Raw genomic sequence first — 27,956 nt, forward strand, 5'->3', positions numbered from 1 at the left:
ACACAAACATCAAATTGTAGGAAGAGAGGATTGCCATAATAAATAAATATGCAGCTCCAAAAATGGTTTGGTGATCAAGAATATTAACTGTTTACTTTGGTCAATCTACTTGTATATTTTGTATGATATTGCGCTTTCATCATTGGATCACCAAGACCTGTAAATAAATCTACACTCAGAGCACGTCAACATGCCTTGACTTCTGCTGATTTCACGCCCTTACGACTGCTACAAATGCCCTATTTTACAATTACATAGACTAGTCCAAATGTGTTGTAGACAAAACATTTTTTTTTACTTGACTTGAGACTTGACTTGAAAACTTGTGACTCTACTCGATTTGACTTGCTCTTAGAATGTACGACTTGGACTTTTCACCCGTTCTACTTGGGACTCAACTTGAGACATGGACCTTGTGACGTCAACTTGCTTGTGCTCGAATAATACTGACTTGGTCCTACCTCTGTGAGATACATTGTAACCCATGTCCTTTATCAGTGGGCTACATAGTGATATTGTATAAGTATTGGTTAGGTTTTAAAGTTCAGACAAATGTGTAATGCCAGAAGAAAATTGTATTCTTTACAGCATAAAGATGAAGTTCACACAACTTTCTCTCTGTGAATCACACATCATGTACAAACTACATATCGCTAAGGACTCTTTGCTCAAACAGCCATGAGCAGACAGATAAGGAGATAAGGAGGTTGTCAATAACTGGAGTTATTTTGCTTTAAGCACCAGCTGTCAGAGCAGCTCACAGATCACTGCACCTGTACATAGTCCATCTGTAAATAACCCATCCAACTACCTCATCCCCATGCTGTATTTATTTATTTATCTTGCTTCTTAGCACCCCAGTATCTCTACTTGCACATTCATCTTCTGCACATCTACCATTCCAGTGTTTAATTGCTTTATTGTAATTACTTCGCCACCATGGCCTATTTTTTTGCCTTACCTCCCTTATCCTACCTCATTTGCACACACTGTATATAGACTTTTTCTACTGTATTTTTGACTGTATGTTTGTTAATTCCATGTGTAACTCTGTGTTGTTGTATGTGTCGAACTGCTTTGCTTTATCTTGGCCAGGACGCAGTTGTAAATGAGAACTTGTTCTCAACTAGCCTACCTGGTTAAATAAAGGTCAAATAATAATTTTTAAAAAAAGTAATAACTAGAGTTACCTTAATTATTCTATTCTCTTTAAGCATTTGGACTGTACTACAAGTTATGCAGCTAATTGAAGGGATTTTTACAATGTCAGCGACTGCATCTCCAAAAATTGTCCAACCTCAGTCTTACTCCCTGACCTCTACAAAAACTAAGGGGTGCTGATCACATGAGCTACATACAATAGTACTGCTGATTAGGTAGATCAGATCTAATTATGCCATAATACCTGCCTGGCTGCCTGCATTCAAGCCATTATCCCCAGGTGCCTTTACATATTATGCAGACTTACAATAATGAGCTCCAATTTCCTCTCAGTCACCAGATTGGGAAGCTACATACATTTCCTGAACTGGGCTGGCAGAACAGCCTGTGGAGCTGGTGATCAAGCAGTGTGATTAAGCCCCAACTGTGAGAAACTTTCCCTCTCTGTTCACTCCAGTTTAGCTCTGTGCTGATTACAGTGATCAGTGGCTGTCCCATATGTTGCTGCTTCTGAGATGCATTGACTGCTATTTGATTTGAAATATACATTTGCCAAAATACCCTAATTACTGGAAGTGTATGGTGCAAGACCAGAGCTCTGAGGAGAAATGTAAAGATAGGAAGATAAGACAGAAGGATACTGGGCGTCGTGACTGTTCTGCTTCCTGCAAGCAACTTTAGTCAGAAGCAGAAGGAAAGCATTGCTACATTACATCTCTTCTGTGATCTATATGATCTATGTAAACTTAGTTTAGTATGCATTTTAAGCTGGAATAATTTTAGTCTGCCTTTCAGTGGCTTGAGGGATGAGTTTAGATGTTTGCATACGGTGTCAGCTGTGCACTACCGTTCTTGTACACTTAGTTGCGCTGTGGTGCATCTGCAGATAGTACCACACCGCCATACACCAAAGAAGCAAAGTTCAGTTTCATAACGAAACGTCACATCCGCTGAACGCTGCTAACAAACTCAGGTACTGTTATGTACTTCTCTTTTGTTTCTGTCTGGAAACTACAAGGGACATGAAATAACATGCATTTTAATTGAATCAATAGTCAGTTTGCAATAGTTGTGTCTTCCAAGCATCGTCGGATGTCATCACTATTGATCCTGCTTGCTTTTAGCAACCTATCATAGCTGTCAAGGCAGCTAGCTAATTTAGCTAACCGTAGCTAGATGACTAATTCAGACATTGACAGACCAATGTTATGACCATATGACTGATGTGATATTGTAACATTTTTCATTATTACTAAGTTGTTAAGTGCTGAGTTTGTTCCCTTTGTTTTGATTCACAAATATATGTTTTGTATGTTTTATAGTCAAGAGTCTGTAGCAAGCTATCTTGAAAAAGAAAGGTCATATTACTATCTTTGTTATATCACCCCTAGGTCAGACCTGCATGGTCTGTGACTGTGCACCCATGTTGCGATTAGTCACAACGTCGCTATGCCGCCACTGTCAGCGGGTTCGACATCTCCCCCCTCTCAGGGCCTTCTCAAACCCGGGAGGCACAGCAGAGAACCAGGTGACCGTGGAAGCCCTCTATGACCTTTCTGTGGACATCCAGAAGATCCGCCAGCTCAAGGGCTGGGTCCTGCGTCAGAGCCCTGCCTATGTGAGTGAGACGGCCAGCCTGCTGCGGGACATGGGAGCAGAGGGGCCCATGATTGCCCGGGTCCTGGAGCTCTACCCCGAGGCGGTCCTCTGCAGCCCGGAGCAGCAGCAGGCCCAGAGGGAGCTGTGGAGGTCCATTTGCCCCAGAGAGAGAGAATTAGTGGGCATCATTGAGAAGTTTCCCGCTTCCTTCTTTACCTCCAGTCACCATGCCAACCAGAGGGCCAACATTGACTTTTTCCAGAGTTTACACCTAAACAAGCGCATTGTCACCAAGCTGATGGCCAGCGCCCCCCAGAGTTTCAGCTGCCCCGTGGGGCAGAACGAGGAGATGGTCTGCACCCTGCAGCAGGCCTATCTGGAGCTGGGGGGCGATGCAGCTAACATGAAGATCTGGCTGCAGAAGCTGCTCAGTCAGAACCCCTTTGTCCTCCTCAAGCCCCCGGAGGTGCTGAGGGACAACCTGCTGTTCCTCAGAGACCGGGGTTTCACCACCTCAGAGCTCCTCCGCCTCCTCTCCAAACTCAGGGGGTTTGTTGTCGAGCTCAACCCGGACAGCATGCGCCACACCCTGGCCTACTCGCAGGAGACCCTGGGCTGCTCAGAGGCTGAGCTCCGGGACATGGTGCTCAACTGCCCAGCCTTGCTTTACTACCCTGAGGTCATCCTGGCTGAACGCTTCGAGGGCCTGCTCCGAGCTGGAGTCACTATGGCTCAGATAACACAGACTCCGACCGTTCTGGAGCTGACCACACAGATTGTAAGTTACCGGATCCAAAGACTGCGGTCATATGGCTATGATGTACGGACAGGCAGCCTACAGGCCCTCAACGGCACTAAGAAGGACTTTGAGATGAGTTCTGGTAAACTGCAGCTGCGACGGGAAAGACCACTCTTCAACCCTGTTGCCCCGTTAAAGGGTGATGATTGACCTTGATTTCATGATCTAAAATGCAGAACATTCTTATATCACCATAGGGAGAACTTCAATCAGGATTTTCTTTCAGCTGAATGGTATTACTGAGGTTAGGAGACAAGCTTGCCTTGAAAGTAGTCTTGCACCGCAGACAATTCCTCCCCAAGTGCATTTAGCCTGGGGATAAGGTTACCAAGTGCATTTAGCCTGGGGATAAGGTTAACTTGAAAGAGGCAACGCTTCATTTTATCTGTGCAATATTTAAATACTATTAGGATAACAATAATATTTGGATATTATGATGCATTGTTGAATACGTGTTAAGCAGATGTTTTGCTGTGTGTTGGGAATTGCCTATGTATTGAAGCCAATGTGTGTCAAAATAACCCCTTCAAAACATCCTAATAAAACCATTTTATTGATTATTCATGGTTTTGTGTATGAAAGGTATCATTGAAGGTACACTTTTATAAACAGTAATGAGCCATAAACTTGTTTGCTCTACAGCCAGTGTCATTGTGGATAACATAATCTCAGTGTCTTGATGGCAGCATCACTTTTGTCCCCTTAAGCAAGTGTTTTGTACAGGGTTTTTGTTTTATTGGCTGATAAGATTACTCTATTAGTCTTTGAAGTGCTGAAATCAAATACCAGTTCATTTCTGCCTGACAGGGAAAGCAAAATATGATTTCTTTGGTTGGATTTGCAAGAACTGTATTGCCTGTGTGTATAGGTCTAACACACACTGTCATGTCTGATTTGTCATGGGTATAGAACTGATATTGATCTGTCAAACGCAGCTGCCAACTTGGCTTGTATTGAGAACTGAAGTGGAGTTGCATTTAATATGTGCAGAAACTAATTTGGTCAGCTTTTCACCTGCCTTACACCTGCCGTGGTTTTAGATTAGTGCGCACATGTTAATTCAAGGTAAAAATCGCTATGCAGCCTTGCTGAGCATATAGGCCTACCCCAAATTCTGTACTGTAAGCTTCTTTTAAAGGCCTCGCTGAGAGTTTAAAGCCTGCTGGAGCCCTTGAAACATGCTCAGAGTGCTTTTTAATGGGGAATGAGCAGCACAGCTAACAAAGTCATGACTTTATGCTTCAAGGTTTCCAGCTCACTGCCAACCAACAAACTTTGACAGCATCTGAACCAGCACCCCATTGCCTATAGAGAACTACTTTTGACCAGAGCCCTAGTGAACAGGGTGCCATTTCAGATGCTTCTATAGTCCGACCAGAGGGGGAAGAGATCCAGCTTAACAAGACTGCTGTAATCATGGCAATAACAAAATGATATGTTCATGAATTTGGGACTAGTTCCGAGTCATGTACAATTTCAAAACCAGCCGCCTATAAGGATATGTTTGCAGTCCCAAAAGTTCACTTTTATTTTCTACAGTTGGTTTCAATGACAGTGACTTCACCCTCATACATTGTCACACCGAGTTATATTCAGTAACCTCCAAATTGGTGCCATCTTTTTAAAGCAGAGTACTACCCACTGACCTCTTGGTACAACCTGAACTTGTTTTATGAGCTCAAATACAGTATGTTTTCTGTTAAAAGGTTTGCTTCCATTTGAGTGTAATGAACAAGACCATGCGAAGTGTACAAATGCAAATTCCGTTTTTACTTCTTTCTCCCTCTCTCTTCCTTGTTCCCTCTCAATGATGATCCACTGTCACCACGTCCAGTCTGCTGCCCCACGGCGACTATGTCAGTCTGAATTATCTCTTAAAGCAGGAGAGGTTAATAAGAGGCAGTATAAATTGTTATTTTTCATTTCAAATGTGACACCTGGTATTATTAGCCTGGGTTACACATTGTTTTTACGGGGCATTAATCAGGGTAAATATGAAAATAGATGACACCTGCAATTAAAAGGTATGATTTTCAGCTGCAGCGACAGCATTGCAGAGTATTAAGGTGGTAAATATTCCATGTCTGAGGTCAGTAGGGCATGGAGAATGAATGTGTGCTCAGAGACCACGGCTAAGCATCCTGGTATTATAACCTCAGCTGTTATAATACCAGGATATCCCTGACATAATGTGCGTCCCAAATGACACCCTATTCCCTATGTAGTGCACTACTTTTGACCAGGGCCCATGAGGATTTAGGTGCCATTTGGGACATATCGATAATGTCCCTCAGTAAAGGTGACCCTTCTGGGATACATTTCCATATAGTAATTTCCGTTGTGTTGTGGTATACACAAGTTGTCTGAGTGGATGTGGACAAGAAGTTCTTTGATACACAATTATATAGAGGACATAAGGTCCTAATCTGTCTGACAGTACTCAGTCAGTTTAAGTAAAGTTCTAAGAAACTGGTTCACACACCACATCCTATCCACATCCATGACATTGGATAAATGTTGTAGTAAGAGGGAGGGAAAATGGAAATTGGTTTCAGGGGCCATACCCACTCTTTTCTCTATGTCCTGTCTTATGTCTCCATCTAGAGGATCACTTACCTCAACACTGTATACTGAAAGATGGAGTTGAATGAATTATTACTGATGACAAGTATTCGATTAGCCATGATGACAAATACAATATCACGGCAAGTTGAAGAATTTAAAGGAACTGTATTTAAGTATCATTACAACTTACATCTCTACATTGCAGACATTCTTCAATAGTAAACATTTGCAAGAAATCTAATGTCTCTCCTACACCTTTCAAGAAACATAATTCAGAATAAACATTCAATAATATATATTTCCTGTATCATTTAAAGCACCAGTTGACATGAAACACTTTTGAAATCATCATAATTACAAGTATTAAAACCATTCCATCCTTTGGGTGGTGACTCCATAACGTAAATTGCCAAATGATATTAAATCTTCAGTCATAAATCGTCATAAATATCAGAGCATACATAAGAGCAAGAGTGGCATGGGGTGAGTCATAGCAACGTGGGAACTTCCAGGAACAACCCCCCCCCCATCCCTGGTGCCCATGTTGCTATGACTCACCCCAGGCCACTCTTGCTCTGACGTAGGCTCTGACTCAGCGAGAGCCATTGGTTTGGACCTTGCACAATATTACTGATGAGGGGAGAGGATAACAGGGGATTGATTATGCATCAGACAAGGAAGGCCACTATATGGGACAGCAGTGGCTCAATCGTCTGTGGCAAACATGGAAATCTGTCTATATTTGACAACACATGACATGACTAACAGTAACAAATCTGACTGGGATGGACATTGTCATGACGTTGCCCTCTTTGGGTTTACTATGCACCACCCCCCTACCTCTGTCTCCCACACCCAGGCTCTGTGAGAGCGGTCGTAAATTCCTAAAGAGAATGTCCTGCCTCATGGCCACAGTATGGAGACAGAGTGGGTTTCATAGAAAGAACCAAGGAGTTCTTCCACCTCACAGGACTGGAGAACCGAACGACATTTATGTTCTGGAGAAGGTATAAAAGATCGGTGAAGAATCCAGCTACGAACTGGTCCGTTTCGTACAGTTTTGTGAAGCTCATGAGAGACAATACGGCCACATTACCATGGCGCTGTTTATATAATAGCCTCAGTTGTGAGACTTACATCTAATGGTTGTATAACATGAATGAATAAGGATAAAGCTATTTGTGAAATTGTGTAATGTGATTTTGGACTGTTTAATGAAGGGAACTCCAATTCCCTTTGGAGTTTAACTCAATCAGAGGCACGCCCCCATGAACAGACGGGACCTGGCGTCATGAGACAGACCTTTTCTGTTATTCCGAATATAACCCCCACCCAGGGTTTCTATCAGGAGACCAGCTTACCTCGATAACGAGAGGGCCAATGTTTGACCATGCATTCCTCTTTCTGAACTTTAACCATACCACGTGGTTAAACTCTTAGACTATCGATACCGACAGAATAAGAACAAGTCTTTGATATTAATTACTAGTCTGCAGCTAGGAATTCGGTATCATTGAACGTGAAGACCGACGAAACATCTGTCCTATAACGACATTAATGAATGTCACTTTGAAATATCCATTCTAACCGAGAGAGAGATTGCGAGGACAAACTCTCCAACAGAACAAACTTTACAAACTTTACAACTTTACAAGAACCCGACGACACACTGAGCGTAAATATATATATTGATTGCAATTGTTCCCGAATGAATGAGCGTTCATGTGCAAAGGTTTAGCATTTCAATTGTTATAATTATCAACTCTTATCAACCTTTTGTCTAACAAGCCGCCATGCCGGTTTAGCTCACTAGGGCACATTCTATCATTTCCTTGTAACCACATCTACTGTTTGTTATGCATTTCTGTGAATGACTTAGTTAGTAAATAAATGATTTTAAGACAATTGATGTATGGATGACTCATAGTGAAGACTGGGTTCGTGCAGATAACCAACAATTTACGACGTTTGGAATGAGACTGACGAGGTAAACGAATACATCATTAATCAGAAGACGCATAGATCAGATATTATGATATCTGAAAGTTATATTAGGAAAATTATAACTTTGTAATCTGAATATTTTCCTTGGTGCCCCGACTTCCTAGTTAATTACAGTTACACGATTAATCAGTTTAGTTGCGCATATTCTCTCTTTGTTCTTGTTTCCTTATTAGGATGCAGGTGGGCGGAGTTGGGAGGGTCGTCAGCTACATGGGAAACACCTGGGCCCGGGTGAGTCCCAGGATAAATAGACCTCTTCCACATTCATTGAGGAGACTCTCTCCATGCAGACACAGACAGATTTTGGTTGTGGCTATTTGGTTTGTTTGCGTTGGCACCTTTCAACACCCCTCATTATCACATGTATACACGTGACCACTCACTTACACTACTGACTGCTGACTGAACACACACCATTGTTAATTGTATTTACTTTACTTCAGTTAATAAATATATTTTGTTATTCTTTATCTCCACGTTGTCTCCCTTTTTGTTACGGGCTTTGAGCTGGTTCGTGACACCATCCACACTAACCAACCACGTTTTAGTTTTTGCCTTAAGTAACCTGTTATGAAACCATAAACTTAACATATCATAATAATTTGAACGTTCCAGATTTAAGTTCACTATGTTACGTCTAGTCTATGAGACCAGTCTGCAAGTTTACAAGTGTTTATATAATACACTGATATGCAGGCAAGTTTAAGAGGATCATTTAATTGCATAACGACAAAAATCACTGATTTGTTTTTCCGGGTATGACAACTGTGGACATCAATGGAGGCTGATGGGAGAACAGATTATTATAATGGAGCAATTGGAATTGGAGCAAATGGAATGGCATCAAACACATGTGTTTGATGCCATTCCATTCGCTCCATTCCAGCCATTGTATTTGATATCTTCACGATTGTCTGATCCCTCCTGATGACCCAATTGGACATGACAGGGCCACCAGGAGGGATCAGCCAATGAAGTTGGAAGTCCCACCCAGTTGACTACATTTTTATGGTAGAAGCCCTCAGCGGTGCTGCCCATGCTAATAGTCTTTTGGTTACACATCTGGAATTTGCGCACATATCTGGAACGGCTTTTTCTGGATGCAACGTGACCAACTGGGCTGTCCATGTTTACCACTCATTACAGCAATTGGAAGTTTAGTTTTGATACATTTTACTTTGCATTCCTCATTGAGCTTTACAACAAACAATATTTGCATACCCATCACAAAAAAAAACAGCCTACAATAAATATTACTTTGAGCCGGTGTTACATTTTGCACCTTTTATTACAGCACTATACAGAACAGTCAGTCTTTATACAAAAATAACAATTGGTTTACAACTTCACCAGAAAAAAAGAAAACATGCAATATACCCTTTTTACTGTATACATTTTGAGTTGAATTACTCACACGCTTATACAGAAACGTTTACATCATTCCCTTACAACGATTTTAGAGGTTATGCTGCCTTAAAAATGGTTATTGGAACCTCATATTTCTGAACTTCTGACAGCACTATACCCCATAGAATGATAAGTGTTTCCTGACCATTTAACCTGACGATTCCAAGTTGGGTCATCAGCTTGAGGCTGATGCCATTCTCCATGTCTAGGACTGCACATAACATGCCCTCAGGCTCAAACAGTCAACACCCAGTGTTCTTTCAGCAAATAACGTGTGCCTCCATCTTCGATACATGTATCCCCAAAGGGACCACATTTTTCCATAGACATTTTGGGGAAAGAGGACAAACGTGTGTGTCATTTATTATAAATGGAACTGAGGCTTGTATTCCCAGCACCACAAAGAAGACAGTTTGATGGTGTGCATATTATAGAGTTTTGGGAGTCATGTCGTGAAAGGGCTTCTGTCCTGACACCATCACCTCTATCTAGTAACACTGGGAACAGTGCGACTATGTGTTTGCGATTCTCCACAGAGGTTGAATGTCACAGACCGCGATGCTGCGATCAGTTCTCTGGGCATCATGTGATTTGATGTTCCCCATAGTTCAATGTGGGATGTTAGCAGCCTCCGTTCCTCTGCTCCATCTCTTCCTACTGCTGCTCACACCACTGAGGTAGATGTGCTCCTGTACAGTTGAAGAGTGAGGGGAGGAGGATGCAGTGCTTCAGGTGCTGGTGGAGCCTACTGGAGGTCAACAGGTTAGCTGGTACCCCCTCTCCTCTACCCTTCCATATCAGGGACTAGATGCTGGTCTGCCTCTGGGCCTTGTTGCTACCCCCGGTGTGAGGTCCTCATTGCTACGCTTCACAGCAGCCTGTCCTCTGCCTGAATAAAAAAAAAAATACATGATATTGTTCCCTATTAAATTGGTTATGGGTGTCTGCTTTGACTCTTGTAACTTCCACCCACGGCCCACATATCTGAGATGGATGAAGTCACGGTTCAATCTCGATGTAGATGAGATGGGCAGATAACATGCAGGTTAAAGAAAAAGTTAATTTGTCCTTTAACCCTACTCTTTGGAAAATGCAGGTTTTGCTGTGGTAAGGACAGCCAAGGAACCGAGGAGAATGGAGAGGGTCTTTACCTGCTTGAGCGACTGCCTCATGCTGGATTTCTTCAGGGGAGGTCCCCACACCATTTCCACCATTGTTAGGATTAGCAGGCACTGTCGCGAGCAGCCCTGTGAAGTGGGGACAAAAGAAGAGTTGTGCAGTCAGTCTACCACACCCCCATAGAGAACAATTGATAATGATAATATAAAAGACAACAAAGTCACTGTATCGGCAAAGAATCTCAGAATAGGCATACTGATCTACGATCAGGTCTGCACTGCCTTATTCATTATAATTTAAAAGGCAAAACTGATCCTAGATCAGTATGCCTATTCTGAGACACTTTGAATAGCTGAATAGCTTATCATTGAAATCATTTGAGTAAGTACCAGAAAGTGGCTGATTTTAAGCAGATTTTCAGGCTATTAGCTGTAGTTTCAGCAGGTTGTGCTCGGTGCTCACCCAGACCGCGGTAGCAGGAGAGCTGTTGGTAGATCTGCGTCATCCTCTGGATGTTGAGGCGGCTGGCCTCGGTGTGGTGCACCATGGGCTTGGGGTAATGCATGCCGATCACGCACTTGGCTGCCTTCTGCACGCTCTCGGGCGCGTTCCAGGGGTCAAAGATGTACTTGGCCGGGAAGGCCTTCAGTATGGGCAGATAGCGCCTGGAAGAACCAAACAGAGAAATTATATTGTTTTTTAAAAAAAGAACCGTGGTGACACACTTCTTCTGCAATGAACAATCGAGAAACAAATGTACATTTCTAGTGGGTACAGCATGGACATTTAACCAAGACTCTATGAAGTGTATGACGTGACATCGTGGTCTAGCAGTTTGTCATGGTATTCTGCATGTCCTACATGTTGTCACAAGCTTGGTGAAATAAAGCACTGAGGTCTATTACTTTGAGAGTACTTCAAAAGGAAAATAACTTGAGTGTACCACACTGGCTAAATATAGTGGAGGGGTGGACAACTGGGTGTAGGTAGGGTCTTCTCACCGTATGTAGTCTCCGTTTGGGTCTGTCCTCCTGCCGAAGCCCACAGGGCAGTAGCAGTGGAAAAACTGCTGGAAGAAGGAGCTGCACGAGAGCCACATCCAGCTGCCTGCGTTCACACTCCAGTCTGCATCCAGGAGCAGCTCCTCAAATACCTGACAGGTAAATAAACACACACACGGTCAGATAACACAGTCATACATTTTCTACCTACTTGTCACTTCGTCTCCCCGCTCCCTCTACCATTCCCTTCCCCCAGTATCTACCTTCATGCCCTCCTCCCAGCTGATCCACAGGTCTCCCCGGGTCAGGAAGCAGGCCACGGCGTGTCTGGCCAGGTGGTGGATCCAGCCCTCCTGCCTCAGCTGGGTCATGATGGCGTCAATCCAGGGGAACCCTGTCCTCCCCTCGGCCCACTTGGCCAGCGCTTCTGGGTTGCGGTCCCAGGGGATCTGCACACACACCGGATTGCCCTCCATTTTGTCGAAGCGGGGGTTGTTGGTGGCTGTGGTGTAGAAGAACTCGCGCCACAACAGCTGGCCATAGAGCGAGAGGGGCGGAGAGCTGTTTTTCTTCACCTTCCTGTAGAGGTCAGTGAGTTTGAAGTAAAAGAGGCGACAGGAGAGGCAGCCGAAGCGGAGGTAGGGGCTGAGGCCTGTGGGGCTGGCTAGCAGGGAGTTGGCGTTCATCCGGGGACGCTCAAAGTTGGCCACCCAAGCCTGGAACACAGAAGGTTAGTGTTTGGGTCACAGTGCAACACACTGACAAGGAGTTCAGAAAATAAAATAAAGAGGGCAAAATAAAGAGGGGAAAATAAAATAAAGAGGGGAGTTGAATTGACTGAATTGAAATGGAATTGACCCCAACCCTAGTACTGTATGTGTCCACCACACTGGTTCAGTAGTGCTGGGATATAAAGAAGGGACTACTCCTCACCTTTCTCTCCAGGTGCCTCTCCAGGCGAGTGAGGGCCTCGGTCTCTCCCCCCGGCCATACTGCTGTAGCCAGGCCTTCCGTCTCAAAGCCAAGCTCCTCCAGGGAGGGCACGGCAAACTTGTCGTCATGGTCATCACTGATGGGCGTGGCACACTTCCTCATGACCTCAGCAGTGATGGTCTCAGCGGGCGATTCCACGGCATCCATGTGACTGATGAGCGCCTGGAAACGCTTGTAGGTGAGAGGGGACTGGCCTCCGTTTAGCTCGATGATCCTACAGAGACACATGGACAGACATGGAGGCATTTAGTGCATCACGTAACACTAGCATCATGGCATTATTCATGAATATGTTTCTAATACATCATGTTTGCACAACTTGATCACTTGGGTTGTATTCTCACAATATCTACCGGTGTGTGTGTGTGTGTGTGTGTGTGTGTGTGTGTGTGTGTGTGTGTGTGTGTGTGTGTGTGTGTGACCAGAATTCCCCACAAGAATAGTAAATGAACAAAAACTTGACCAACTGGGGACATTTTGTTAGTCCCCACGAGGTCAAATGCTATTTCTAGGGGGTTTAGGGTTAAGGTTAGAATTAGTGTTAGAATTACGTTAAGGGTTAGTTTTAGGGTTAGGAGCTAGAGTTAGGTTTAGGGTTAGGTTTTTGGGTTAAGGTAAGAGTACGGGATGGGGTTCTGGAAAATATCATTTTGAATGGGACTGAATTGTGTGTCCCCATAAGATTAGCTGTACAAGACTGTGTGTGTGCCACTCACTTGTCCAGGTCGTAGAGCGTGTGGGAGACTTTGACAGTAACCTCCACCCCGGCCTCGCTGGCCAGCTTCTGGATGGCGGCGTCACGTTCCTTGCCAAAGGGCTCAGAGTCGTACTCATAAGACAGCTGGCTGGTCTGCCATTCCTGGGAGGCAGAGAGAGAGGAACAAGGTCAGTCAACATGATACATAGGAGACCTTTACCGTTGTAAATATAGAGATAGTGGATGTCACAGAAAGGTCCTCATAGAAAATAACATGGGATTCCAATGGAATTCAAATACTTTCACATATACACTGAATATACAAAATATTAATAAACACCAGAAATAATATTGAGTTGTGATCCCCCCACTGTATCAGCATATCTGATACAGTGGATTTACGGTACAGTTACTGTGACTGTATTTCTATGTGACATAGCCTAATGTATTTCTATGAGTTATAGGCTACATGAACAGTACCGGAAGTGTATGTATGGTACAGTAGTGTAATGGGTTTACTACAGTAAGGTAACTATGACTTGACTATACCTGGAACAGCCTAGGGAAGACATCAGTAGGCTGGCCCCGGATGACAAACAGACGGGAGTTGAGCTTGCGGAGGCTGGCGTCTAGGTCCTCCAGACATTGTAGTAAGAACCTGGAATCAAACAGAGGAGATGATCAATCAAGTGATTGTATATCAGAGAGGAAATAGTTTTAGGCATTGATTTAGTTAAATACAGTAAATGAATGGGTACTGCAGTGCATTTGATACTTGTCTTCAGGAAAACAACAGGTATTTCAGTTGAATGATGATCCAAAAGCCACATTAGTGACTGAACAAATGATCCATGTTTCATATGATCCATCATGTATCATAGGTCTTTGTGTCAGAAGCCTTGGCTTCTTCAAAATGATAATAGCTTGAACTGGAAGGATCAGAGGGCTAGTGGAGAGGAAGTACAAACATGCGATGCTACTTCTCTCAGTTCGTCACATTATTCAGAATGACTTAGCATCTTAGCTTATCGAACAATGTCCTCCTGAACAACAAGTCAATCAGTTAGGATAGAAGATGTTAGATGAATATTCCCTCAATCAGTTTCCCTCATAAACACTCAAACAAAAATGATTCATGCCCTCACAGATAACCTACATACATAGGCCTACTCCTCTGTCTGCTGGTATAAAACTGGCCTAATTGGCCTACCATTTAAAATACCAAGTGGAAACATCCAGTGGACAATCTTGACCAAATGGAACTTCCATTCCATTACCTTAACAATAAAGTCACTAACATCCCAGCCTTGTAGTACACTTCAGCTCACGGCAAAGTAGTTCAACAAAATGACTGCTGCTTGCCTCCCTCAACAGGCAAATCACAGCTAGTGCAACAAGGCCTCATAAGAATGGGAGTATACATTCCTGAGTAAGCGAACACAAAGTCTGTATCAACATTTAAAGAACATCTCTGGCTAACAGTAGTTCTCCGCCGAGGTAAACTAGCATACTTTGTGATCATCCTGGGCCCCTGGGGCAGGACTGCTGGACTGATCCTCTACAACAGTCCTCGGCTCGACCTTCCCCATTCTGTTGTGATATTGTCCTCAAACTACATAGGCAGTGTTGATAACAACACAGCGGTCCTCTATAGCTCAGTTGGCAGAGCATGGCACTTGCAATGCAAAGATAGTGGGTTTGATTCCCAGGACAACCCGTTTGTAAAATGGATGCACACATGACTAAGTTGCTTTGGTTAAAAGTGTCTGCTAAATGGCATATATTAGTGTCGTCATTGTGTTATGCAGCCAATAAATCTGCCTACTGTTGGATATGACAACATGGATATCAACCAAGTTAAGAGAGGGCGACTGACATCCTGTTCTGTGTTAGGTGACTAACTTCCCCTAGGGTGGCATCCCATCACCCGGCCTATACCATCAACTGAGAATGGTGTCCTCCTGTTGTGTTTTTCAATTCACACATCAGTAAATGCTGTCTGGGGCTTGTCACCAGCTGTACTCTACTTGGAACTCTTATGAAACATGCAGAGTGGTTAGCAGCAGCACTGCAGGGAGGTTTTAAAATGTGATATCTGAAAGGGTAGTGTAGCCTATGACTTATGACAACTAGTGGCCCTACAAGAAATGTCATCTTCATGCATACACTTGAACAGTCGGGTAATGCAAGGTGACCACAAAGCGAACATAGCACAATATTGAAAGGTTGCAAACTGAATTTCAATGGATGCAAGCCTCTGTGTCCAATGGTGAGATGTCACCAGACTACAAAATAGATGCTATGGGGCTCAGGGACAGCGTTATGGATGGGCCTTAGTGGACCTGGTCTGCCCTACTTCCTTGCCAGTCAAAATAAAATATTTGTATATTATTTATTTGCAGAGCCGGTGCCAGAACGAATCAGATGGACACGCATTTGATTTCTATAGGCAGGCCTGTTTTTTCCCCACGGGACCTCCTGTGTGCAATGGGTGTTATAGTAAAGACCATAGGCACAATGGGTGTTATAGTAAAGACCATAGACACAATGGGTGTTATAGTAAAGACCATAGGCACAATGGGTGTTATAGTAAAGACCATAGACACAATGGGTGTTATAGTAAAGACCATAGACACAATGGGTGTTATAGTAAAGACCATAGGCACAATGGGTGTTATAGTAAAGACCATAGGCACAATGGGTGTTATAGTAAAGACCATAGACACAATGGGTGTTATAGTAAAGACCATAGGCACAATGGGTGTTATAGTAAAGACCATAGACACAATGGGTGTTATAGTAAAGACCATAGACACAATGGGTGTTATAGTAAAGACCATAGGCACAATGGGTGTTATAGTAAAGACCATAGGCACAATGGGTGTTATAGTAAAGACCATAGACACAATGGGTGTTATAGTAAAGACCATAGGCACAATGGGTGTTATAGTAAAGACCATAGGCACAATGGGTGTTATAGCAAAGACCATAGGCACAATGGGTGTTATAGTAAAGACCATAGGCACAATGGGTGTTATAGTAAAGACCATAGGCACAATGGGTGTTATAGTAAAGACCATAGGCACAATGGGTGTTATAGTAAAGACCATAGGCACAATGGGTGTTATAGTAAAGACCATAGACACAATGGGTGTTATAGTAAAGACCATAGGCACAATGTGTGTTATAGCAAAGACCATAGGCACAATGGGTGTTATAGTAAAGACCATAGACACAATGGGTGTTATAGTAAAGACCATAGGCACAATGGGTGTTATAGTAAAGACCATAGGCACAATGGGTGTTATAGTAAAGACCATAGGCACAATGGGTGTTATAGTAAAGACCATAGGCACAATGGGTGTTATAGTAAAGACCATAGGCACAATGGGTGTTATAGTAAAGACCATAGGCACAATGGGTGTTATAGTAAAGACCATAGGCACAATGGGTGTTATAGTAAAGACCATAGACACAATGGGTGTTATAGTAAAGACCATAGGCACAATGGGTGTTATAGCAAAGACCATAGGCACAATGGGTGTTATAGTAAAGACCATAGACACAATGGGTGTTATAGTAAAGACCATAGGCACAATGGGTGTTATAGTAAAGACCATAGGCACAATGGGTGTTATAGTAAAGACCATAGGCACAATGGGTGTTATAGTAAAGACCATAGGCACAATGGGTGTTATAGTAAAGACCATAGGCACAATGGGTGTTATAGTAAAGACCATAGGCACAATGGGTGTTATAGTAAAGACCATAGACACAATGGGTGTTATAGTAAAGACCATAGGCACAATGGGTGTTATAGTAAAGACCATAGGCACAATGGGTGTTATAGTAAAGACCATAGACACAATGGGTGTTATAGTAAAGACCATAGGCACAATGGGTGTTATAGCAAAGACCATAGGCACAATGGGTGTTATAGTAAAGACCATAGGCACAATGGGTGTTATAGTAAAGACCATAGGCACAATGGGTGTTATAGTAAAGACCATAGACACAATGGGTGTTATAGTAAAGACCATAGGCACAATGGGTGTTATAGCAAAGACCATAGGCACAATGGGTGTTATAGTAAAGACCATAGACACAATGGGCGTTATAGTAAAGACCATAGACACAATGGGCGTTATAGTAAAGACCATAGGCAACTCGTGAGTTTCAAGTTTGGGGAAGCTTACAATTCATCCTACCAATCTACGTGCCAGTTATGATAATTTTTTATATGCGCATTTTCGTGGTAAACAGTTTCATTTTAATAATAACATTTTAGTTTCTCAAAATAATTGTCACATGGTTAATCATAAAAATGCAAGATCACCAGCCTTATGGACACATTGGTACACCGTGATCCCTGGGCGGCTAAAGAAATGAGCACAATGTAAGTCAGAGATAGCCTATAGGCAGCAGTAGGCCTAGAACTTCCATCGTCAATTAAGTAAAATACATAGGCCTAAAGCTGACCAAAAAAACCACAAAATATTGAAAATATCCTGATGGAAATTCAGGTTCTTTCAATCGCATGAATCACTACTCCGCCTGTCTGCCTCCCTTTCTATCTGAATTCACTAATGATATGATATCTCAAGTCAAGTGCAACATTGTATAAACTCAGAAGGTTGTCAAGGTGTTCCCTCAACCTTACCAGGACTGAGAAACCACATAGATGCTCATTGCTCACATGGAGCCTTCCCAACAAAATAGGATTTTTATTTGACAAAACTCTAAATAATGGTTATGACATAAACCAAAACTCTAAATAATGGTTATGACATAAACCAAAACTCTAAATAATGGTTATGACATAAACCAAAACTTGTTTGTCACAAGTGTAGCAGGTTGTGAACTCTGCAAACAACATTTCCACTCCGAGAATGAGAATGATAAATGACTAATACAGAAATTAATGTAACCAAACGACAGGGATTAAGGGTACATTTACTAGGCCTAATGGTTACTAGGTCTAATGGGGAATTGATAAAAAATAAACAATCAAAGGGCAAACAATTCACACAATCAAACAATGAATGTGCAAGAATTGGCGGGAGACAGAGGAGCACATTCTGGAGAGCTGAGTGCATTCATTCTGGAGAGCTGAGTGCATGCATTCTGGAGAGCTGAGTGCATTCATTCTGGAGAGCTGAGTGCATGCATTCTGGAGAGCTGAGTGCATTCATTCTGGAGAGCTGAGTGCATGCATTCTGGAGAGCTGAGTGCATTCATTCTGGAGAGCTGAGTGCATTCATTCTGGAGAGCTGAGTGCATTCATTCTGGAGAGCTGAGTGCATTCATTCTGGAGAGCTGAGTGCATTCATTCTGGAGAGCTGAGTGCATGCATTCTGGAGAGCTGAGTGCATTCATTCTGGAGAGCTGAGTGCATTCATTCTGGAGAGCTGAGTGCATGCATTCTGGAGAGCTGAGTGCATTCATTCTGGAGAGCTGAGTGCATTCATTCTGGAGAGCTGAGTGCATTCATTCTGGAGAGCTGAGTGCATTCATTCTGGAGAGCTGAGTGCATGCATTCTGGAGAGCTGAGTGCATTCATTCTGGAGAGCTGAGTGCATTCATTCTGGAGAGCTGAGTGCATTCATTCTGGAGAGCTGAGTGCATGCATTCTGGAGAGCTGAGTGCATGCATTCTGGAGAGCTGAGTGCATTCATTCTGGAGAGCTGAGGTCATGCATTCTGGAGAGCTGAGTGCATTCATTCTGGAGAGCTGAGTGCATTCATTCTGGAGAGCTGAGTGCATTCATTCTGGAGAGCTGAGTGCATGCATTCTGGAGAGCTGAGTGCATTCATTCTGGAGAGCTGAGTGCATTCATTCTGGAGAGCTGAGTGCATGCATTCTGGAGAGCTGAGTGCATTCATTCTGGAGAGCTGAGTGCATTCATTCTGGAGAGCTGAGTGCATTCATTCTGGAGAGCTGAGTGCATTCATTCTGGAGAGCTGAGTGCATGCATTCTGGAGAGCTGAGTGCATTCATTCTGGAGAGCTGAGTGCATTCATTCTGGAGAGCTGAGTGCATTCATTCTGGAGAGCTGAGTGCATTCATTCTGGAGAGCTGAGTGCATGCATTCTGGAGAGCTGAGTGCATTCATTCTGGAGAGCTGAGTGCATGCATTCTGGAGAGCTGAGTGCATTCATTCTGGAGAGCTGAGTGCATTCATTCTGGAGAGCTGAGTGCATTCATTCTGGAGAGCTGAGTGCATTCATTCTGGAGAGCTGAGTGCATTCATTCTGGAGAGCTGAGTGCATGCATTCTGGAGAGCTGAGTGCATTCATTCTGGAGAGCTGAGTGCATTCATTCTGGAGAGCTGAGTGCATGCATTCTGGAGAGCTGAGTGCATTCATTCTGGAGAGCTGAGTGCATGCATTCTGGAGAGCTGAGTGCATGCATTCTGGAGAGCTGAGTGCATGCATTCTGGAGAGCTGAGTGCATGCATTCTGGAGAGCTGAGTGCATGCATTCTGGAGAGCTGAGTGCATTCATTCTGGAGAGCTGAGTGCATGCATTCTGGAGAGCTGAGTGCATGCATTCTGGAGAGCTGAGTGCATGCATTCTGGAGAGCTGAGTGCATGCATTCTGGAGAGCTGAGTGCATGCATTCTGGAGAGCTGAGTGCATGCATTCTGGAGAGCTGAGTGCATGCATTCTGGAGAGCTGAGTGCATGCATTCTGGAGAGCTGAGTGCATGCATTCTGGAGAGCTGAGTGCATGCATTCTGGAGAGCTGAATGCATGCATTCTGGAGAGCTGAGTGCATGCATTCTGGAGAGCTGAGTGCATTCATTCTGGAGAGCTGAGTGCATGCATTCTGGAGAGCTGAGTGCATGCATTCTGGAGAGCTGAGTGCATGCATTCTGGAGAGCTGAGTGCATGCATTCTGGAGAGCTGAGTGCATGCATTCTGGAGAAAGACACCCATATCTTTGCCACACACCCCTCCCATTCTTGTCTCAACATTTTAAATTATACTCAAGACATTATCTTCACACATTTTAGATGCATTTCACTGACAGCCTGGCCTAGTGCCTATTGCCCAAATTGCTGGCTTCCCAAATAAGCATAAGCACTTGTGATTTGAAACAATCCACAGCAAAAAAAAAATGTAAGAAGCTAATGATCCTCTGTGGCTAAGCCAAGCTCTATGGTAAAGTATTTGAATTATTTTATTTAGATGAGTAATTATATAATTTTGGTAAAACATCAATTTACTTTAGGGGAAGCCAGCATCCGAACAGTGCACCTGCCAACTTACCATTCTAATTCACAATTGGCTGAAACCACAGTTCTGTATACAATGACGAGATGCTCATGTCTCTGCTTAACAATGTGAGTCATTGTCCCAACGGCGGGAATACAGGTGACAAGCTTAGGTCTGCATATTATGACCATAGAAACACATTGGGCTTATTCAGGATAGATTTTGGCGAAAGTGAGCTCTCTCGCTTCGCCTCTTCCTCTCTGCTGAAACTAGCAAGGGAAACTGTGTCGCTCGGTGTTACTACAAGCATTTCGCTACACCCGCAATAACATCTGCTAAATGTGTGTATGCGACCAATACAATTTGATTTTACTATATGTAGCCCATGTATCCGATGCTGTCTGGACAGAAAAACATATGACATGCCATACTCTTTTTGTCTAGACAGCATCAGATACATGGTCTACACCTACGGCGACAGAGGGGCGCCATTTCGTTCGCTCTGATGATTTATCTGAGATTGATGGGTCTCTTTCTGTCGGCTTACGTCTAGGTCAAAGAAAAAAAGCCAGGTTGACGATGACGTTGTTTCGCATCACCCAGAATGAGTAGACGCTGGAGCAGGGACGATGACTCCTACTTTACTAGTTAATGAGTTATTAGCCCTGGTATAGATAATGTGTAGTCAGCAATGTGGGAGTGGTTGCTTTCTACAAGAGCCCAAAATGTGGACATTTCTAGACATCTTTGAAAAGTGTGTTAGATAAGGAGATTTTTTTTGTCTTAAAGGGCCAATGTTGTATTTGTTGCTAAGTAGCCAATAGGCAGTAGCATAATGTGTCTGATTCTCTGTAATAATGGCATGGGAATAATAATGCATTTTGTTTTGTAAAGTGGTTTCTTGCATCAAACACAACATTTACATAAGTATTCAGACCCTTTGCTATGAGACTTGAAATCGAGCTCATGTGCATCCTGTTTCCATTGATCATCGTTGAGATGTTTCTACAACTTGATTGGGTTCCACCTGTGGTAAATTCAATTGATTGGACATGATTTGGAAAGGCACACACCTGTCTATATAAGGTCCCACAGATGACAATGCCTGTCAGAGCAAAAACCAAGCAATGAGGTCGAAGGAATTGTCCGTAGAGCTCAGAGACATGATTGTGTCGAGGCACACATCTGGGGAAGGGTACCAAAAAATGTCTGCAGCTTTGAAGGTCCCCAAGAACACAGTGGCCTCCATCATTCTTAAATGGAAGACATTTGGAACCACCAAGACTCTTCCTAGAGCTGGCCACCTGGCCAAACTGAGCAATTGGGGGAACAGGGCCTTGGTCTGGGAGGTGACCAAGAACCCAATGGTCACTCTGACAGAGCTCCAGAATTCCTCTATGGAGAAGGGAGAACCTTCCAGAAGGACAACCATCTCTGCAGCACTCTACCAATCAGGCCTTTATGGTAGAGTGGCCAGACAGAAGTCACTCATCAGTAAAAAGCACATGACAGCCCGCTTGGAGTTTGCCAAAAGGCACCTAAAGGACTCTCAGACCATGAGAAACAAGATTCTCTGGTCTGATGAAACCAAGATTAAATTCTTTGGCCTGAATGCCAAGCATCGCGTCTGGAAGAAACCTGGCACCATCCCTACGGTGAAGCATCGTGGTGACAGCATCATGCTGTGGGGATGTTTTTCAGCAACAGGGACTGGGAGACTAGTCAGGATAAAGGCAAAGATGAACAGAGCAAAGTACAGAGAGATCACTGATGAAAACCTGCTCCAGAGCGCTCAGGACCTCAGGCTGGGGCGAAGGTTCACCTTCCAACAGGACAACGACCTTAAGCACACAGCCAAGACAACGCAGGAATGGCTTCGCGACATGTCTCTGAATGTCAATGAGTGGCCGAGCCAGAGCCCGGACTTAAACCCGATCGGACAGCTCTGAAGAGACCTGAAAAAAGCTGTGCAGCAACACTCTCCATCCAACCTGACAGAGCTTGAGAGGATCTGCAGAGAAGAAGTACTGAGTAAAGGGTCTGAATACCTCTGTTGATATTTGCGTTTATTTTTAATAAATTAGTAAAACTTGTAGAAACCTGTATTTGCTTTGTCTTATGGGGTATTGTGCATAGATTTATTTTCACTATTTATCTAGCACTCTTGGTGCTTCAAATGATGTTTAGGCTACTGATGTTGTTTTCATAATTTAACCACGCATCTTGCTGACCGTGCATCTTGTAGGTTGGGGTATTATTCTTTTTTTTGTCATTATAAAAAGAAGCCCTTTCCGCGTTCCGTCACATATCCTTTCTGTTTCATAGTTGTAAAAAAGGCACTCCACGTATTTTTCTATTGAATACTTGAATGTGTTTTTACATGCATCTTACAGTTACAGAAACAAATAAATGCTTTTGTATTATTTTAAGATTTATTTTCCTTCTAATATTACCTAAGTTATTCATAAACACAACCAAATGATTATTTTTGCAATACCATATATGAAATGTATTAATTACATTGTTAGAATGTTTTAGTCAGAATAACTGCTCGTTAGCTCGAGGTCCGGTGATTCTAATTTAAAAATGTTTTATTGTGCAGTGCATGCACACATAGGAGGTCCCGTGAAAAAACACGTACCCCCTTATGGAAATCAAATGCCCGCCCAACTGATTCATTCTGGGGGCGGCCCTGATGATCAGATGAAGCAAACCATTCAGAAAAATATATAGTAACAGAAACAATGTCTATGGCTAAAATGTGCATACATTTTAATGAATATTTCTGGCGTTGTTACAATTAGTCTAGTAGTAACGGTTTATATCCTCTGGACAGCGCACTCCGACAGCAGGTCAAACAGACACTCTCCAGACGAAGCCTCTAAAGGGTTGGCTAGGCTAAATCCTGTCTAAGCTTCAGTTGTTCCATTGACCTGGAGCAGATTACACACACTGGGAACTTTATATTGGCTAAGCCTATTTATAAACTGGGTGGTTCAAGCTCTGAATGCTGATTGGCTGACAGATGTGGTATATCGAAACGTATACCACGGGTATGACAAAACATGTATTTTACTCCTCTAATTAAGTTGGTAATCAGTTTATATATGGCCAATATAACACGGCTAAGGGGTGTTTCCAGGCACTCAGCGTTGCGCATCAGAATAGCCCTTAGCTGTGGCATATTGGCCATTTGGCACACACCCTTTGGCCTTATTGCTTAAATATACATTATATACAGTACCAGTCAAAGGTTTGGGCACACCTACTCATTCAAGGGTTTTTCTTATTTTTTTAAAACTATTTTCTACATTGTAGAATAATAGTGAAGACATCAAAACTATGAAATAACACATAAGGAATTATGTATTAACCACAAAAGTGTTAAATCAAAATATATTTTATAATTTAGGTTCTTCAAAGTAGCCACCCTTTGCCTTGATGACAGCTTTGCACACTCTTGGCATTCTCTCAACCAGCTTCATGTGGTAGTCACCTGTAATGCATTTCAATTATTAGGTGTGCCTTGTTAAAAGTTAATTTGTGGAATTTCTTAACTTCTTTGGGATAGGGGGTGGTATTTTGACATCCGGATGAAAAGTGTGCCCAAAGTACACTGCCTGCTACTCAGGCCCAGAAGCTAGGATATGCATATAATTGGTAGATTTGGATAGAAAACACTCTAAAGTTTCTAAAACTGTTACAATCATGTCTGTAAGTATAACAGAACTGAAATGGCAGGCAAAACCCAGAGGACAAACCATCCCAAATGTAAAAACAAAGGCAGAAATTGTAGTTTTTCTAGGTGGCTCCCATTTTGGCTGTAGTGTTTCCAAGCGTGTAACTGAGAGCGCGTTCTTTGGTGTTTTTCTCCGGTAAAGACAACAACGATTCTCCGTCTTAAATTGTATTGTTTATTTGCGTATTAGGGTACCTAAGGATTGATTATAAACGTTGATTGACTTGTTTGGATAAGTTTATGGATAACGTTTGGGATTCATTTTGTATGCATTTTGAAGGAGGGAAACCGAGTGGATTATTGACTGAAGCGCGCCAGCTAAACTGAGTTTTTATGAATATAAAGAAGGACATTATCGAACAAAAGGACCATTTGTAATGTAACAGACATTTTGGAATGCCAACAGAAGAAGATCTTCAAAGGTAAGGCATTTTTTATATCACTATTTCTGACTTTCGTGTCGCAACTCCCTTGTTGAAAATGATTTGTTATGCATTTGTGTGCTGGGTGCTGTCCTCAGATAATCGCATGGTTTGCTTTCGCCGTAAAGCCTTTTTGATATCTGACACCTTGGCTGGATTAACAACAAGTTAAGCTTTATTTTGATGTATTGCACTTGTGATTTCATGAAAGTTTAATATTTATAGTAATTTAATTTGTATTTGGCGCTCTGCAATTTCACTGGAAATTGTCGAAATGGCACGGTAGCGTCCCACTAATCCGCAAGAAGTTAATGCATTTGAGCCAATGTGTTGTTACAAGGTAGGGGTGGTATATAGAAGATAGCCCTATTTGGTAAAAGACCAAGTCCATATTATGGCAAGAACAGCTCAAATAAGCAAAGAGAAAGGACAGTCCATCATTACTTTAAGACATGAAGGTCAGTCAGCGCGGAAACATTCAGGTTTCTTCAAGTGCAGTCGCAAAAACCATCAAGCACTATGGTGAAACTGGGTCTCATGAGGACCGCCACTGGAAAGGAAGACCCTGAGTAACCTAAGTTCATTAGACTTACCAGCCTCCGAAAATGCAGCCCAAATAAATGCTTCACAGAGTTCAAGTAACAGACACATCTCAACATCAACTGTTAAGAAAAGACTGCATGAATCAGGCATTCATGATCAAATTGCTGCAAAGAAACCACTACTAAAGGACACCAAGAAGAAGAGACTTGCTTGGGTCAACAAACATGAACAATGGACATTAGACCAGTGGAAATCTGTCCTTCGGTCTGATGAGAGTAGGTGAACGGATGATCTCTGCATGTGTGGTTCCCACCGTGAAGCACGGAGGAGGTGTGATGGTGCTTTGCTGGTGACACAGTCTGTGATTTATTTAGAATTCAAGGCACACTTAACCAGCATGGCTACCACAGTATTCTGCAATGATATGCCATCCCATTTGGTTTGCGCTTAGTTGGCCTATCATTTGTTTTTCAACAGGACAATGACCCAACACACCTTCAGGCTGTGTAAGGGCTATTTGACCAAGAAGGAGAGTGATGGAGTGCTGCATCAGATGACCTGGCCTCCACAAGCACCTGACCTCAACCCAAGTGAGATGGTTTGGGATGAGTTGGATCGCAGAGTGAAGGAAAAGCAGCCAACAAGTGCTCAGCATATGTGGGAACTCCTTCAAGACTGTTGGAAAAGCATTCCAGGTGAAGCTGGTTGAGAGAATGCCAAGAGTGTGCAAAGCTGTCGTCAAGGCAAAGGGTGGCTACTTTGAAGAATCTCAAATATAAAGTATATTTTTATTTGTTCAACACTTTTTTGGTTACTACATGATTCCATGTGTTATTTCATAGTTTTGATGTCTTCACTATTATTCTACAATGTAGAAAATAGTAAAAATAAAGAAAAACACTTGAATGAGTAGGTGTGTGCAAACTTTTGACTGGTACTGTAGGTCACAAATGCATAGGTCAGAGCTGCGAGGAGAGCAGAGTGCCATAACCACCCTAATGACACAGTGCCCCGTTTCCCCTACAAAGCCCTGCCTTCCAGGGTAACTTACATCATTGTTACTGCTACGCATGTTCTCAAACCTGCAGAAATGTATTCTCCTGAACACACGTTTCAATGAAGAACACATCACAACGCTGACCATTGTTATTATGGTCATAGAAACAGAGTTTCCCACATACAAGGGGATGTTTTCCACATGTCATTCTCCCTTTCGCTTCTCTAAATTGAGTATGTTATTCTCCCCTTCTCTTTATGCTTTAATTTAAAATTGTCATAAGTGTCCAAACTAAAGCAACATAGTATCTGGGCTAAATGAAAGGGAATTCAAGGTCAAGCAGTTATTGCAACAGTCATTGGTCCCCTGGAATGCCCTCGCTTCCAGTTTTGTACATAGTTGTTTAACTCAATTTACTGTAGGCAAATCATTTTCTCTGTATTTTTTTTGTAATAACTTAGTCATTTGCAGTCAATGTACTATAACTGTGTACATAAGTGTGGAGCCTTTAGGGATGCCCTTCTTTCTTGCCTAGGGGCACACACACTGTCATTCATAACCACTACGCCCTACTTTTAAAATGTACTATAACTGTTTGCATGCACTGCATAACAATATCCTATTCCGTGTGGTGCTTCTAGGGATGCTCTACTTTACTGCCTAGGTGGCACACCAAACACACTAATGTCATTCATAACTAAATATTTCTGAATGCAGAAAGCAGGATGTGTGACCTACATCTGCGCTACACACATCTGTGTTTGGTGTGAGTCCAACACAATGTGAGATGGCAAAACAAAACAAAAACGTCCTTGCCTCCACCTGCTGATGCCCACGTTGGAGGACCCTGCAAACCAGGGGTCTAGGATGTAAACACAGCGAAGGGTGTCAGCTCCCCGGATAGACTCCTTCAGCGAGGGGTTGTCGTGGAGCCGCAGGCCCTTCCTGAACCAGTGGATTGTGTTGCCAACCATTTCACTTGCTGTCCCTTCTTGTTATGTACACGAGTCTTCTGAGATACCGCAGCGTTGACCACAAAACGCTCACGAATTAAAACAATATCCCTCGCCTGCCCAAAATGTGTTTCGGTTCTGTCGCCTTGCTGGTTTTATAATGTATAGCTACTGAAGTGATCTAACCTTGTTCCATCAATTTGTCCATTGTGATGAGTTCACTGTTGCCGCATTGATTTGGTGGCCTCTGATAAATACAGTGTAAGGACAGGTCTCGCTCGCATCAACTTTGTATAGAGCGCATTAAGTAAGACATTGTTTTATCTTTGATAATTATTTTCAACACGAAAGTAAAAATAAAACTTAAAAATGATGTTCGACCTGCTATCTTGCTTGTTTTCCTATAGCAGGTCGAAAAAAACGAATCCTTGCGTTGAGTCGTAGCTAGTGAACTAAAATATGCCTATAGCAATATATTACTAGAAGGTTTTGATCAGAAATTAGTGTTCCAATATCATTCGAATGTATTCCAATAAGCAATTGTAATGTTCTTCGTTTACAGTCGGCATTGTCAACCCCACGAAATAACTGTTATTTCCCAACATCTCCACCCACAGAGGTACGAGGATAGAGATGGACGAATCTGATTGGTCAATGTCACCCGTTACGTAAGGTTTGCTCACTCAAGTTTCTGTGGTGTGCTTACGTTGGCTTACTTCTTGCTATTTTGTGTTTTTTCCCA

General features: G+C 42.8%; 2 protein-coding genes across 2 annotated transcripts; one reads left to right on the plus strand and one right to left on the minus strand.

Moving 5' to 3' along the window:
- The first annotated feature begins 2,054 nt into the window (after positions 1 to 2,054).
- Positions 2,055 to 4,121, plus strand: LOC106561409 (transcription termination factor 2, mitochondrial). Its single transcript, XM_014125355.3, has 2 exons — positions 2,055 to 2,134; positions 2,553 to 4,121. The coding sequence occupies exon 2, from the start codon at positions 2,564 to 2,566 to the stop codon at positions 3,707 to 3,709; it is 1,146 nt and encodes a 381-aa protein (XP_013980830.1). The 5' UTR covers positions 2,055 to 2,134; positions 2,553 to 2,563; the 3' UTR covers positions 3,710 to 4,121.
- Positions 4,122 to 9,397: 5,276 nt separating this feature from the next.
- Positions 9,398 to 27,824, minus strand: LOC106561407 (cryptochrome circadian regulator 1). Its single transcript, XM_014125353.3, has 9 exons — positions 27,078 to 27,824; positions 13,895 to 14,003; positions 13,365 to 13,507; positions 12,589 to 12,862; positions 11,919 to 12,371; positions 11,656 to 11,807; positions 11,117 to 11,319; positions 10,687 to 10,782; positions 9,398 to 10,424 (listed from the first exon to the last, which is right to left on the minus strand). The coding sequence occupies exons 1-9, from the start codon at positions 27,233 to 27,235 to the stop codon at positions 10,333 to 10,335; spliced, it is 1,680 nt and encodes a 559-aa protein (XP_013980828.3). The 5' UTR covers positions 27,236 to 27,824; the 3' UTR covers positions 9,398 to 10,332.
- Between the last annotated feature and the right edge of the window lie 132 nt (positions 27,825 to 27,956).

This window comes from Salmo salar, chromosome 10 (assembly GCF_965601325.2).
Source record: "Salmo salar chromosome 10, fSalSal1, whole genome shotgun sequence".
Lineage (NCBI taxonomy): Eukaryota > Metazoa > Chordata > Actinopteri > Salmoniformes > Salmonidae > Salmo > Salmo salar.

Bases quoted from the DNA above. Each gene is read 5' to 3' on its own strand.
- LOC106561409 (XM_014125355.3), top strand. From the start codon at position 2,564: ATGGTCTGTGACTGTGCACCCATGTTGCGATTAGTCACAACGTCGCTA.
- LOC106561407 (XM_014125353.3), bottom strand. From the start codon at position 27,235: ATGGTTGGCAACACAATCCACTGGTTCAGGAAGGGCCTGCGGCTCCAC. The intron at 14,004-27,077 runs GCAAGGACGTTT...GTTTGATTCCAG, and splicing joins GTGGGCATCAGCAGGTGGAG to GTTCTTACTACAATGTCTGG. The intron at 13,508-13,894 runs GTATAGTCAAGT...TCTGCCTCCCAG, and splicing joins TCTTCCCTAGGCTGTTCCAG to GAATGGCAGACCAGCCAGCT.